The following is a 14,637-nucleotide window of genomic DNA, read 5'->3' as shown; positions in this document are numbered from 1 at the left end:
CATCATCGACAATTGCACCTGGTCAATTCACTTTCAAGTTGCCTTGGCTGTTTATACAAAAGTAGACAGCTGAAAAAATATGCTTTTTTTAAATGAAGTAAAAATGCATCTACTAGTGGTCCAAAGAAAACATTGTGAGCAATGCTAATAAAGCTTATGGGAAGATTTTAAATTAAAACTTGAAATATAGTTGCTTGCCACTGAACAAACTGGACGTTGCTTCTGAACAAACAAGAATACAAATATTCGCTTTCCTGTAGCTAGCACCCAACATGCTGGATCAAAGGAGACAGTGCAAGTAGTTTTTGCTGAGTGACCACTCATTCAGCAACCATGTAACAGTGAGGGGGACTTGCAATCAGTCCTTGAGGTTGTGGCCGTCGTAGCATCTCCATAATCATATGATCACAATTTGGGCATTTAGCAACTAGCTTGTAATTATGATGGTTGCAGTGTCCCTCAATCATTTATGGCAGTGGTCCCAAACCTTTTGGGCACCAGGGACCGGTTCCATGGAGAAAGGTTTTCCCATGGACCAGAGTGTGCATGGTTTTGTGTGCTGCCTGGATCCCATGGACGGTGCTTTGCTTGTTCGTGCTGGCATGCTGTGGCCTGCTCCCAGTCCACGGACCGGAGGTTGGGGACCCCTGATTTATGGCAATCATTTGCAACCTTCACTGCCAACTTCCCACAGGCAAAGTCAGTGGGAAAGCTGGCAGGAAGTCACAAGTCATTCCTGCTGCTTTTTCTCCCAAAGAGCCTCTGGGTGACGTGGGGAACTTTATTCCAACTTTGGGTTGCAGCCTTCTATGTGAGGGGGCTGTTCCACCACAGCGGTTGCCTACTAGGCCTTGTGCGCTGTTCTTGGGTAAGCTGTTCCCATAGTGTCTGCTTTCAATCCTGTCTCCACTGTGCAGTTGGTGTCCAGCTTGATGTACACCATGCTCACCCAAGCTGTGTACCGAGAAACCTGCAGGCACTCTAATGCCACTGTTCTGTACCAGCCTGCTACCAGCCCTGCAGAAAAGGCAGGGACAACCCCTTTTACAAGAAGGCAAGAGGCTGGAATTACGCCTGTCAAATTTATTGCTACAAAAACAAACGGAACAAGACAAACTAAGAAACAGGAGCTTTAAGAAACAGGAACTATCCAAGCGGTTGCCTTCAGCAAACCAGCCCTCCCACACATTCCCCTCATATAGAGTTCAGGGCGTGGCTTCTCTCTGCCTCCTTCCGAGGAGCCCCATTGCCTTCCTCTGTTTACTCCTAATTGACTGCCTCCTGCGTCGGGCGTCCTTGAACAGGGCCAGCTGTGGGTCATCTTCATCCACGCTGTCAGGCTCACACAGCTGGGTCTCCGTGGTGACCAAGTGGGAGGGGCCTGCCTGAGGGCTCTCATCAGCAAGATCTTCAACCCCCTCAGCAAGGTCTTCAACCCCCCCCTCCTCCTCCTCTGAGTCGTCCGACCCAACTGCCGAACCCACAGGCTGACCCTGAATCACAACAGCCACCAGGAAAAGCAGCATCAGCATCACATGGTGTGACAGCCCACAGCTTCTGGAGCCATGACACAAACAGGCTAGTAACTATAAGATCTTGCACCTGCAATGGCTTGCTGCTTGTTTGCCTGATACACAGTTTCAGTGGTACAAGCAAGAGCTTCTGGATTCCTGTCTCTTCCCAAAGAGAAAACCAGTGCCTGAGACTTCAGGTTGTCCCTTTCCTACTTCTCCTCCTGAGCGCCAAAAGGTTTCTAAGCATTTCAGGCCACTGAGCGTGGGACAAAGTTTGGGAAATATGCTTTTTTCCTCATCTAATTGGACTCCACGATATTACATTTCAATGCAAGAAAAGGACCTGAACAAAGCATGCTTGCCTATAAAGGGAAGTTTGTCATGAGCAAGACTTGTGACTTTCTGCCAGCTTCCCCACTGACTTTGCTTGTTGGAAGTGGGCAGTAAATTGCAAGTTGTGGTCATGTGATGTTGTACTGAATAACTGCACATCGCTGGCTTGATGATTGCAACCAAAATTTCCATCGTAAGTTGGCGCAGTCACATAATTTTACATTTCACAGCTGGGTTACTTAGTGAAGGAGTTTCAGTCTAATTATGCTCGTTAACTGAGACCACTTGAACATATCTTTCATAAATGTGGTTTCATAAAGTAGCACCTAGTCTTAAACCATTATTTTTGTTGGAATTTTAGATGTACATCTGTCACATCAGAGTTGTAAAAATCCCTAATAGATAATGAACAAACATTCAATAGCAGACATGTCAAACTCGTGACGTCACATGACATCGCGGTTTCCTGGTGATGTGTCTGGCCTGTGGGCCGGCAGTTTGCCACCCCTGTTCTATAGTTAAGCTTCAGCATATATTGCAAAATAATAATAATAATAATAATAATAATAATAATAATAATAATAATAATAATAATAATAATGATAATAATAATAATAAAATTGGCTCCTCTTTCCAGGGTTAACAAATTTTCTCAGTTGAAAAAGCTGTTTTATTTTTAACTCTGTTTGTATTACAGCATTAACTTTGCCTTTAGGGCTCAAAACAATTCTGTGTTGTTTTCCTTCCTTCACAGCTACCTGTTAATCATTTTTCGAAAATTAAGGATTTGGGGGGATAGTATTTGATGCTACTGAAATGAAACTAATTGGTCCAGCAACTGTCATTCTTAGATTCCCGCAGTATATGCAAATCAACTACATATGCATATATATTAAGCCATCAGGAACTGGACATGCTGATTCCAAGAGAGAAAGAATGAAAATTCCATGGGGACGAAGTTGCTACAATTGTCAGACAGCATCCCATCATGAATAACTAACCCATTGTTTATACATTTTCATAGCTTTTTACATTTTTTTTTTCTTTTTCAGATGAATTTGTTCTTAAAAAAGAAAAAAAATGTGGGGGAAAAAATGAGAAAGACAGCCCATGGCTGAGCTGAATTCAGAGATGACTTATGTTTATTTAATCACTGTTAGGAAAACTTTGAATGGGAAAGAAATATATTCATTTGCAATCAAGTGTCTTGAAGAAGGCCTAGATCTCAATACCTGTTTGGCCATAATAGTCATGAGATCGTATAGAACAGGGGTGTCAAACTCAATTTCATTGAGGGCCACATCAGCATTGCGGTTGCCCTCAGGGGGCCAGGTGGGTATGGCCTGGGTGGGCGTGGCCTACTGGGTGGGCGTGGTTAGAGTGCGTATGGCCTACTGGGTGGGTGTGGCCAGCTCTACATCATTCGCATCAAGGGTGCCTATGGGGGCCTGGGCAGGAGTGGGACAGAGCTGAGGTTCTCTGGGCCAGGACCAAGGCAGTGGGGGCCGTTCCCTCACTGTTTCCAGGATGGCTTCGCGGGCCACATGAAACCACTTTGCAGGCTGGATCCGGCCCCCGGGCCTTGTGTTTGACATGTCTGGTATAGAAGATTTCACACTCTCTATCTCACCAGTTCTAATGAAAAGGAAACTCTTATCTGCCATTTGTCTTTGGATATTGGCTAGAACTGAAGCACTGCCATGAAACAAATAATATTGCAAAGTTCTTCATCTCTTTATGTCATCTTGTGTCCCCAGAGCCAGCACAACAGTATTTCTTAATATTACTCTGGATAGGCTTCCAGGAACACTGTAAGGAGAAAGTTTCTGCATTATTCCATTTATGCTGGAAATAGTTGGAAATAGCCCAGAATTGGTTGAAAGATGGTGTCTATATAAATATACTAAACAAACAAACAAAGTGACCCAAGATTATTCATCCCATTTCTTTTCTATATCCAATTATGGGTTCTGGCCATCGAAGTTGTATAATTGCTGGCCAGAATGTTTCAAAAACATTAAGATCTGTGCACAGAAAAACTGGTAGTTGAGGGTAAACTGAACACCTTGATCTCCTTTTTGGCTCAACAAAGGGCACGGTAGTCCTCAATTTACAACCATAACTGAGCCCAAAATTTCTGTTGGTAGGCAAGACAGTTGTTAAGTGAATTTTACTCATTTTATGGCCTTTCTTGCCACAAGTGCTAAATGAATCACTAGAGTTGTTAAGCGAGTAACATGGTTGCTAAGCGTCACTAAGCATTAAGCGAACCTGGCTTCCCGTTGACTTTGCTTATCAGACGGTTGCAAAAGGTAATGACCCCGAAACACTGCAACTGTCATAAATATGGTCAAGCGACTGAATTTTGATCACCTGGGGGATGCTGCAGTTGTCGTAGGTGTGAAAGAAAGGTCACTTTTTCCAGTGCTGTTCTAACTTCAAACAGTCACTACACAAATTGTTGCAGATGAATTGTGAGAAGAGAAAAAAAAAGTCTCTCTTGCTCTGCTCCTGGCACAGAAGATGGTCAAAATGCAGCATCTTTCCTGAACTAGCCACAGTTACAGTAGTATTTGCTGGTAAATTATTTGCGGACTTACTTAAAAAGTTGCTTTGGATAAAATAAGTATTTATTTATTTATTATTAATTTTATTTATATACCGCCCTTCTCCCGAAGGACTCAGGGAGGTGAACAGGGCAATGCATGTTAAAAGACATAATACAAAAATTAAAAGGGATTAAACAGAATGCCCACAACTCTTACAATAAGTTAAAACACAATAAAAAAGTTAAAACACATTAATAAAACCCAACCCCATCCCATCAGGCCAGGCCAGCTTGTTCGAAGAGGTAAGTCTTTAGATCGCGCCGGAAGGAACGGAGGTCGGGCGCCATCCGAAGCTCAACCGGAAGATGGTTCCATAAATCCGGTGCGCCCACAGAGAACGCCCTCCCCCTGGGGGCCACCAGTCGGCATTCTTTGACCGGTGGCACCCTGAGGAGGCCCTCTCTGTGGGAGCGTACTGGGTGGAGGGAAGTTGATGCCGGCCGCAGGTGCTCCCTAAGGTATTCCGGACCCATGCCATGTAGGGCTTTGTAGGTCATTACCAACACCTTGAATCTCACCCGGAAGACAACTGGAAGCCAATGCAGCTCGCGGAGCAGAGGTGTAACATGGGAGTATCGGGAAACTCCCAACACAACTCTCGCGGCTGCATTCTGTACCAGTTGGAGCCTCCGAGTGGTCTTCAAGGGCAGCCCCAAGTATAATCTGAACTGAGCTAGTTAAGTTCTATTAGCTGCCTTGGTATCAAGCGTATAATATACATAGCATCAATTTATGTCTGAAAACACTGGGGACTTTCATTGAAAAGCCAGTCAAATCTGGAAAAGGTAACTTACCATCCAGAATTGCCCATTGCCCATCTATCTCTGTGTGCTTCAGATAGGAATCTTCAATTGTTGGGTCATAATCTGGCACGAAGATTTTCTGGAAAAACTGAATGGTGAGGGCACTTTTCCCTACACCTCCATCTCCAACCACCACTAATTTGTAAGTGGGCAGGTTCTCACTTGGCACAGCACTGGTAGCCATGGTGTCAAATGGGGCCAAATCTAGAATAGAAATGACATGCTTGAAACAGTGTAGTTTGGCAACAGCGTGTTGGCTGTTATTGTAAGATGCATAACCCATTATCCATTCAAATGCAATTGACATAAAATATCAAAGCAAACTTTGAAAAAAATGCATAGACACGTTATTTAAAAAAGTAATTCAGAAGTCCAATTTAAACTGGAAAGAATAAAGATCATACAATGTGAATTTTGTGTCTTGAAACAGGAGAAGCTCTTTCTCTCTCCTGGAGCACATTATACTTCAGCTTAGATAGCTGCAGTCAAGAGTTGAACAACGGTTGAATGCCCTACTACCAGCTAATTCATGTTTATGATTGGCAGACCAAGTTGTGCATATGTGCTTCTTGACCCCACTGGAGAATCAAGTAGAATCCCCACCTACTATTTCAGCAAGACACAACCCTTCCTGAACAGACTTAACACTAAACCTCGAAATCCAATTTCCTTTTGACCAAAAGCATCATGATTTTCTCTGGGTGTCATTTCATTTTGCTTATCATGGTCTAGCTAGCTTATGTATGAAGAAGTCAAAAGAAGTAACAAGGAGCTCTCCAAAATAACAAGTCAGGCACAAAGAAGAGTTAAAAATATCTCCATCTGTTAGCTGTTCTGTTATTGGGAAATTTGTTCTACTGTCTTCTTTGTTTGTATTGTATTAAGAAAAATATACAGTAAAGGCTCAAATGATTTGGTGATGAAGTAATAAATATATGCCACTTTGCCAAGAGCTGCAGATTTGCAGTTGTGTTATTTTCAGAAGATTTGCAAAAGCCCGAGGACCAGGAAGACGTGGCTTGGATTTCCACCAGAGACACAAACAAAAATGAGGGTGAAAGTTTGTTCTCCAAGCTTGTGGGTTGGTTTCCAAACGTTTCATTACCAGGCTAGGTAACATCTTCAGCAGCGTTTAGGGCAGGGGTAGGCAACCTTGGCTCTTTTATGACTCGTGGACGTGAACTCCCAGAATTCCTGAGCCAGCTGGCTCAGGAATTCTGGGAGTTCACGTCCACGAGTCATAAAAGAGCCAAGGTTACCTAGCCCTGGTTTAAGGGATCCCCTAAACCCCACTGAAAATGTTACCTAGGCTGGTAATGATATGTTTGGAAACCAACCCACAAGCTTGTAGAACAAACCTTCACCCTCATCCTACACCTGAGCTACAGATATTTGCCACAATTGCAAAAAAACAAACATATTTCCTTAGCTGAAGTGGAAGCTGTTCATTCAAATATAACTTTCAAAGCTTAGGAAAAAGCTTAGGTTAAAATTAATTATTGCCCCCATGATATGGGCCTTCCTAAACTCAGGCCAGGTCTTCAAGAACACTTTGAGCAGAGGCATTCACTTGGACCACTCGCTGAAATTTTTATTTTCTGTGAGCATTACATTTCCTAAAAGCTCTAGTTCTTTCTGGCTGGACTTCCAAACACTACATTAATTCAAGAGGAAGTAAGCAAGTAAGTTAAAGTTATATGATTTTGCTTCCCATTCTGAGCAGTAATTAATCCTCACAGTTTGAAAGAGATTATGAAGTTCACAATCCAGCCATGGAAAAAAACAGAGAGAAAGTTCTATGGAAATAAGGAGACATTTTGGAGAGAAACTTCCTGACTCAGAAGCTGTGCATGAAAATAATTTACTGTAGCCATAGTAACATGTGTGACGTTCAAATGGCTTAATCCTGTTATGAAACCTTCAGAAAAAACACACAACTCATACACAACAACAGATGCTGGATTGTCTTAGTATGTTTGTGGTAGCCCTCTTCTGTCTCCTAATCAGCTTATATATACATACATATATACATACATACACATATACACATACATACATATATATATACATATATATATATATATAGGGACACGGTGGCTCAGTGGGTTAGGACGCTGAGCTTGTCGATCAGAAGGTCGGCAGTTTGGCGGGTCGAATCCCGAGTGCCGCGTAACAGAGTGAGCGCCTGTTACTCGTCCCAGCTTCTGCCAACCTAGCAGTTCGAAAGCATGTAAAAATGCAAGTAGAAAAATAGGGACCATTACGGTGGGAAGGTAACAGCGTTCCGTGCGCCTTTGGTGTCTAGTCATGCCGGCCACATGACCACGGAGACGTCCTCGGACAAGCGCTGGCTCTTCGGCTTTGAAACGGAGATGAGCACCGGCCCCTAGAGTCGGAAACGACTAGCACGCATGTGCGGGGGAACCTTTACCTTTACCTTACTATATATATATATATATATATATATATATATATATATATATATATATATATATATATATATATATATATATATATATATATATATATATATATATATATATATATATATATATATATATATATATATATATATATATATATATATATATATATGTGTGTGTGTGTGTGTGTGTGTGTGTGTGTGTGTGTGTATGTATATATGTATATGTGTATATATATTTGTATATATGTGTATATATGTATGTATATGTATATATATATATATATGTGTGTGTGTACACACACATACATACACAGATACACACACACATATATGTATATTTATGTATATGTATGTGTGTGTATATATATACTTGTATATGTGTACATGTATAAATATATACACACATACACACACATATATATAAAATGCTGGGTCTTCATCCATCCCATTCATTGATGGCTTAGAAACAGCCCTAACAGTGCAACCTTAATATTCCCTACTAAATTTTACAATAGGCCCCGACAATAGAGTGTTCAGAGCTTCAGCTGTCAACCCTTCCAGGTAACCCAGATAGGAAAGAAAATGAGATGAGCTAAATCTACCTTATTGTAAGGCTACATTAAAAGAACCTTGCAAGTCTGAAGACACAAATCTCCTGCAGCCACTTTTAACTGCCTGGTCAATTAGGGCAGGTCCTTCCTAAATTTCTTTCTTTGACTATTTAACCCCTGGGGGCTTCTCCCTCTCTTGTCTGATTGTTTCCTAGGCAGTATCTCCTCCTCTCATCCCTTAAGGTCATTTCCACATACCATTAGAGCAGTTAAAGTTGCATATGATATACTGATGCCTGCAGTGGCTATGCTGTCTCTGCTTATGGCTTTTCTGAGGATCTAAATCAGGTGTGTCAAACTTCCAGCCCATGGGCTGGATGCGTCACGCCAAAACCGTGCCCACCTCATTGCCGGCAATGGGGAAAAAGTCACGATACGTCATGACACGTGACACCCCTGATCTAAATACTGGGCACATCCAGGAGAGCCTGTTTAAGTTGGTTTAGTGTAATCTGTGAGCCAATATTTTCCAGTATCTGCTTTGCCATGATAGTATGTCCAGGCAAGTGATATAGCTTAAAGCAGGGGTCTTCAAACTTGGCCCTTTTATGACTTGTGGACTTCAACTCCCAGAATTCCTCAGCCAGTGTGCTTGGCTGAGGAATTCTGGGAGTTGAAGTCCACAAGTCATAAAAGGGCCAGGTTTGGGGGGCAGGGGGGAGGGGGGGGAAGTGTGGGTGGGAGGGGGAGTGATGGAGTATACTTAAAATGTACTGTAAAACTTTTCAATAAAAAAATAATAAAAAAATAAAAGGGCCAGGTTTGAAGACCCTGGCTAAAGCATTGTTATAGCCTACATTTTCTTAATCTCAGCAACTTTAAGATGGGAGGACTTCAACTCCCAGAATTCCCCAGCCAGCTGTACTGGTTGAGGAATTCTGGTAGTTGAAGTCCCCCCCCCCATCTTAAAGTTGTTAAGGTCGAAAAACATTGGCTTGCAGAATTTAGGCCAAATTAAGGCGTAGAAATTAGTGAATTTTCCACTCAGTGAAAAAAACAAAAACAAAAACCATCCACCAACTGCACCTCCAAAAATGGGCTGGGGGAAGAAGCAAACATTAATTGATGACTAGCCACCTGTTAGAAATTTTACCATTTACAGCAATTTCTTGATGATTTTTCCACTGGCTGTGAAATCCACGCACCTAAACCAGCAGAGATTTTAGACATAGTGAGATCCTAAGCTATGAGATCTACTTGACAAGCACTAACAGAGAGTAAGACCGTGTAACAACTGAATTTAGCAACAATGCCATCAGGAAACCTAAGAAACCCATGATAGGAGTGGGAAGGTCCCGTTTTGGAGGTGTGCAGCCTACCTTTATCTAGTAATGAGGGTCATGTGAGCTATACAGGTGTACTTAATTTTGTGGAGATTTTCATGTATAAAATAATAAAAGTATATCTGATTTTTTTAAAAAAAAAATCTGAAATTTTAGGAGGCCCCTTCAGATTTTGAAGCTTGTTTAGCTTAGGCTTAGCTTATATGCTGGAGTCTAGCCTTGCCCTTAATATACCCCACAGAAAATCCATGGAACAGCAATACAGCCAATCCTCAATTTATAATAGTTCATTTAGTGATTGTTCGAAGTTACAAGAGCACTGCAAAAAGTGACGTATGACCAATTGTCACACTTATGATCATTGCAGCAACCCCATGGCCCTGTGATCCAAATTCAGGCACAAGGCAACTGGCTCATATTTATGACGGATGCAGTGTCCCGGGGTCATGTGATCACCTTTTGCAACCTTCTGACAAGCAAAGCCAATGGGGAAGTCAGAGTTACTTAACAATCCTGTTACCAACTTAACAAGTGCAGTGATTCACTTAACAACTGTGGCAACAAACAGTTGTAAAATGGGGCAAAATTCATTTAACACATGTCTCACTTAGAAACATAAATTTTGGGCTCAGCTGTGGTTGTAAGTTGAGGACTACCTGCATGACATTCTCTCTATCAACAGTGTCTCAACAATGACCATGCTGGCTAGAGACGTTTGCAGAGTACCAAGAACTGGGGAGGACGGCGTAGGGCCTGCATTTTTCCCCAAGTAAAACCCCCATTCTGTCCCTCATCTAAAAGTCCTAGTGTAAACCTGGCAGCCGACGTGAATCCTTTCTATAAGTGTTTCTGTAAGCAACAAGAAGCTTTTCAAAGAGCCTTTCTATAATCCTGAGCTCCATTTGATGCTCGCCAGGCATCTTCACCTCAGGGGAACACACAAAACCACAAACCCACTCTTCTCAATCTATGCTGAAAGGGGAGCAATATGATTCATATTGTACTGATAGTGCTTGAATGGCACAAAAAAGTCAGCCAAGAGCATTTCGTCTTGATGAACACTGAGCTGTAACATCATGAGTCGCAAAATTATAACCTCAGCAAATACAACTCGCATCACTGTCAACTGCTTGGGCAGGCAGAAGCAGAATGTTGTTGAGCTGCACAACCCTTCAGCAATCCTGCAGCTAAAGGGATGAGCAGAGATTACGTCTTTCTCTTCCCACTTGCGATCTCAAGTTCATTGGAAAGATTAACGCCATCAGTAGATTTCAGGACCCATAACTGGAAGACAGAACTAGATAATTGATCCTTGGGAAGAGACCAAGAACAGAAACAAGAGCAAAAAGAAAAAAAAACATCCCTCTAAGGCTCAAATATCTTTACACTGACAGTTGGCTCTACAGAAGTGTATACAGAAACACTTAAACTCTGCCTTTATCCTTCAGTTCCACTGATATTTAACAGGGCTTTTTTTCTCATAGAACGCTCAGAACGGAGTTCCGGCACCTTTTTTGGATAGAACCTTGTAGGGTAGGCAAGGCGGGTTGTATGACATGTGTGAGTTGCGGCATCTTTTTTTTTTTTTTTTTACAAAAAAGCACTGTTTAAATGTAATAGTGCTGTGTAAGGCAACAGGTTTAATACTTTACTCTGTGATGCATGCTGGAATGGAAGTGACTAGCGCAAAAGATTAACTGCATATCATCATGTGGAAATAGCCACTTGGGAGAAACACAACTCTCTTTCCACTGTTGGAATTTTTTTTTTAGCTTGGTGCAACAATGTTGAACAAATTAATGTTAACTGGGTTGTTTCTGCTACTCTTACCACATTTATTTCACTTAGGGCAGGGGTAGGCAACCTCGGCTCTTTTGCTGACTCAGGAATTCTGGGAGTTGAAGTCCATGAGTCATAAAAAAGCTGAGGTTGCCTACCCCTGACTTAGGGACTTCCTATTTTATTCTTTTAAAATGTCTATCAGGCTGATAAAATAGTGACTTATCTGGTGCCTGTTGAATGGTATGGCTCGGAAGTATAAAACCTGCAACCTTCAAAATCTTTGGGGCAGCCCTCAGATACTTTCTAAAATTTAGCCAAATGTGGCATCTGATGGAAGAAATTTGCTGCTGATAAAAAAGCCTATGTCCCAATGAAGTTGGTTAATCTTGAAGGTGTCAAAGGTGAACATGGTATTTTTTCCAACGAGGGATTTTTGGTGCTTTCTGAGCTTGGTTGTTTTCTTGCAGATGTTTCATTACCCAAATTAGGTAACATCATCAGTGTTAGTCTGATGATGTTACCTAGTTTGGATAATGAAATGTCTGCAAGAAAATAACCAAGCTCAGAGAGTGCCAAGGACCCTTCATTTCAACTCTCTGAACTACACACACTCTCCTTTACTGGTACTTCTTCCAATCTCCAAATGTTGCATTAATCTGTACTGCATTTAAATTTGAATTTACTTCTAATTAAATGTGTAATATACCACTCAAAGGTCCAATGTAGCCATCCAGCTGTAAAAGGTTCTGCATGTGTCCTCTAGTAATTGCGCAATGCTGGTTCTCTAATTAAGCCCCTTTAAACTTCATAAAAAAGTATACTTATGTTTCCATTTTTCCAGCTGGAATAAGTTATATACAAAGTGCTCATCAAGATACTATCCCTTGATGAATTCCTTCAAGGATTTATTTTTTAAAAGAAGCTATGACCATTGCTTAATTTTTTTTAAATGCTCAAGTGAAGAATGTTCTCTTTATTGTATAGCAACATAGAAACAATGAATCTAAATTAACTATTCAGCAGAAAGAAATCAGATATTCCATAAGTTCAGTTGCCTGCCCATGTAGATATAATAGAAAAAGGACACTCATCTAACCAAAAAGGAAATGATTTGGAATTCTCAAAATGTGGCCCTTCCCATTAATACAATCCCTGGAAATGGGCAAGTCTCTCCTAGAATCACAGCCCTTTGATACCCAATAATGCCTTCAGATTATTAATCAGGTCACCACAGATCAAACTTCTCAAGGCATTGCAAATCAAAGGGAAAATCCTTTGGTGTTATAACTCTCCTTTTATGTTTGTTTTGGATGAGAAAGAGATATAAGATCAGGTTTGCTGTGGAATCCAAGGAAGGATTCCGACAAACTTTAGAGCACAGTCTTTATTCAGAGGATGTCTGAAATGCCATGCATGTAAATCATCAGTCCTTGGATCAGTCCCTCACAGGGTTAATGTAGGGAAAATAGTGGGAGGAAGAAATATATATGTTCACTGCCTTGAGTTATTTATATACAATTTGGTGCAGTGGTTAAGGCATGATGCTAGAAAGTGGGAGAGCATGAGTTCTAGTCACACCTTAGCCAAGGAAAGCCCAGCCAGCTGACTTTGGGCCAGTCACTGTCTTTCAATCTAATTCATCTCACTGGGTTGTTATTGTGCGGAAAATAGGAGGAGGAAGGTGTGTTGGTTATGTTCATTGCTCTGAGTTATTTGTAAAAATAATAAAGGCAGGATACAAAAAAACCATAAAATTTTTAAAATAATATCTTGACAAATTTTCCTTTAGTTCAGCTGGATGAATCTTTAAATGCCAGAAAGTGTCATGAAACTGCAGTACAAATAAGGGATAAGCATTGTGTTTTAGTACCCAAATAAAAATAATATCCTACATTCCAGGGCTGTAAAATCCTCTTTCTCTGGGGGAAGGGGGGGGGGAAGAAATCCTGCTTTGAAGTTCAAAAGGCCATGTTTTCCAACTTCTTCTAACAAAAATGCAAACTGGCTATAAATTTAAAAAAAATCCACGGATGATGAATGTGAGTTAACAATTGGTCTCAAGCTTTACAGTAGTAATTCATTTGCTTTGTGTATTGTAATAATTATTTTTGGTTCTCTTGGATTAATACATCAGCTTTTTAAATTTTACAGGATGTTTTATGCTTATATTGTTAAATTATTTCCCTATAGGTTGAACTTTTACATTCCTTTTTAGAGTTAGATAAATTTTTTATTCAAAATTAGTAGCTCTAATAGTGTGCACTATTGTATCATTTATTTCATCCTGTTTATTAACATCCTCTCTCCCACAAGCAATTTCCATATCAAACAAGCTTTCTAAATTTCCAGAAGAGAAGCAACGTTCTGCCACAAGAGATTTGTTTTCTTTTGCTTATAATGGATGCAGACAGTATTATCAATTTCATAGTTTAAGTTGACCACCAATCGAAGAAGGATTGCTCATATTCTTGATAAGTTTGTGGATAGAAAATTCTCTCTGCAACAAATATGCCTGCCTTGATTTTTGAAACAATATCCTTAAACAAAACACATGGAATTAAATAAACCTTCTTGGGGGATGTCAAGAGAGGATTGGGATTGTATCCCAGCCAAATCCCATTGAATCAGAGTTGAATCTTCATGTTTGGACTAAACTGCTGTACATCAAGCATTCATTGACAAAATTCAGTGCACAGCATTTGCTTCTAGTTCAATGTCACTATATCCTGGAAGTAAAATAAACATTCTCCCTCTCTCACACACTCTAATCTCAAGATGGATCACTGTCTCTGGAGGCTTGCCTTTGTAAAATTTACACAGAAAACAGTGTGAACAAAGAAGGGATCCCCAGAAATGAACCACAACACATATGAAATCACTCTAGGGGTAATTATGATATGTCAACCTTAGTGCATATATGGATTTCTAGGAAGAAGAGGAAACACATCAGATGAAGTGTCTAAGGACAAAAGCTGTAAACCATCCATTGAAAAACTTGATGCTAACTCTCTTCAAAAGAAACAGAACAGGGTCCCATAGACAGTGCAAATCCACAGTGTATTTTTCCAATGTGCCAACAACACTGAAAAATAAAAAAAATATTGTCATAACTTTATGTAGAACCTACACATGCCTTTTTGGTGGATGCACAGAAATCCACTATTTTTTCAACAAATTTGCACCAATATTTCTCACTGCAGTAAATGTTAATTTAACATACTTGAGATATTTGCATCCTGGGGAGGGGTTCCTTTTTCTAATACATGGTAACCTAATG

At 40.6% G+C, this 14,637-nt stretch overlaps 1 protein-coding gene across 3 annotated transcripts in view; it reads right to left on the bottom strand.

Annotated features, from left to right (window-relative positions):
* The window catches only part of MRAS (muscle RAS oncogene homolog), a 61,619-nt gene that overhangs the window by 22,334 nt on the left and 24,648 nt on the right, over positions 1-14,637 (bottom strand). For 2 of the 3 annotated variants that reach the window (XM_081341702.1, XM_081341703.1), the window contains exon 2: positions 5,251-5,463. The exons of the other annotated variant lie outside the window; for it this stretch is intronic. In XM_081341702.1, coding sequence (XP_081197828.1) covers positions 5,251-5,443 — 193 coding nt within the window. In that variant the 5' untranslated portion in view covers positions 5,444-5,463. The remainder of the gene's footprint in view (positions 1-5,250; positions 5,464-14,637) is intronic. 3 annotated transcript variants of the gene reach the window in all.

Source organism: Vipera berus (genome assembly GCF_964194415.1).
Source record: "Vipera berus genome assembly, chromosome: 1".
In the NCBI taxonomy this organism is placed as follows: domain Eukaryota; kingdom Metazoa; phylum Chordata; class Lepidosauria; order Squamata; family Viperidae; genus Vipera; species Vipera berus.
This window is presented reverse-complemented; position numbering and strand designations above follow the sequence as displayed.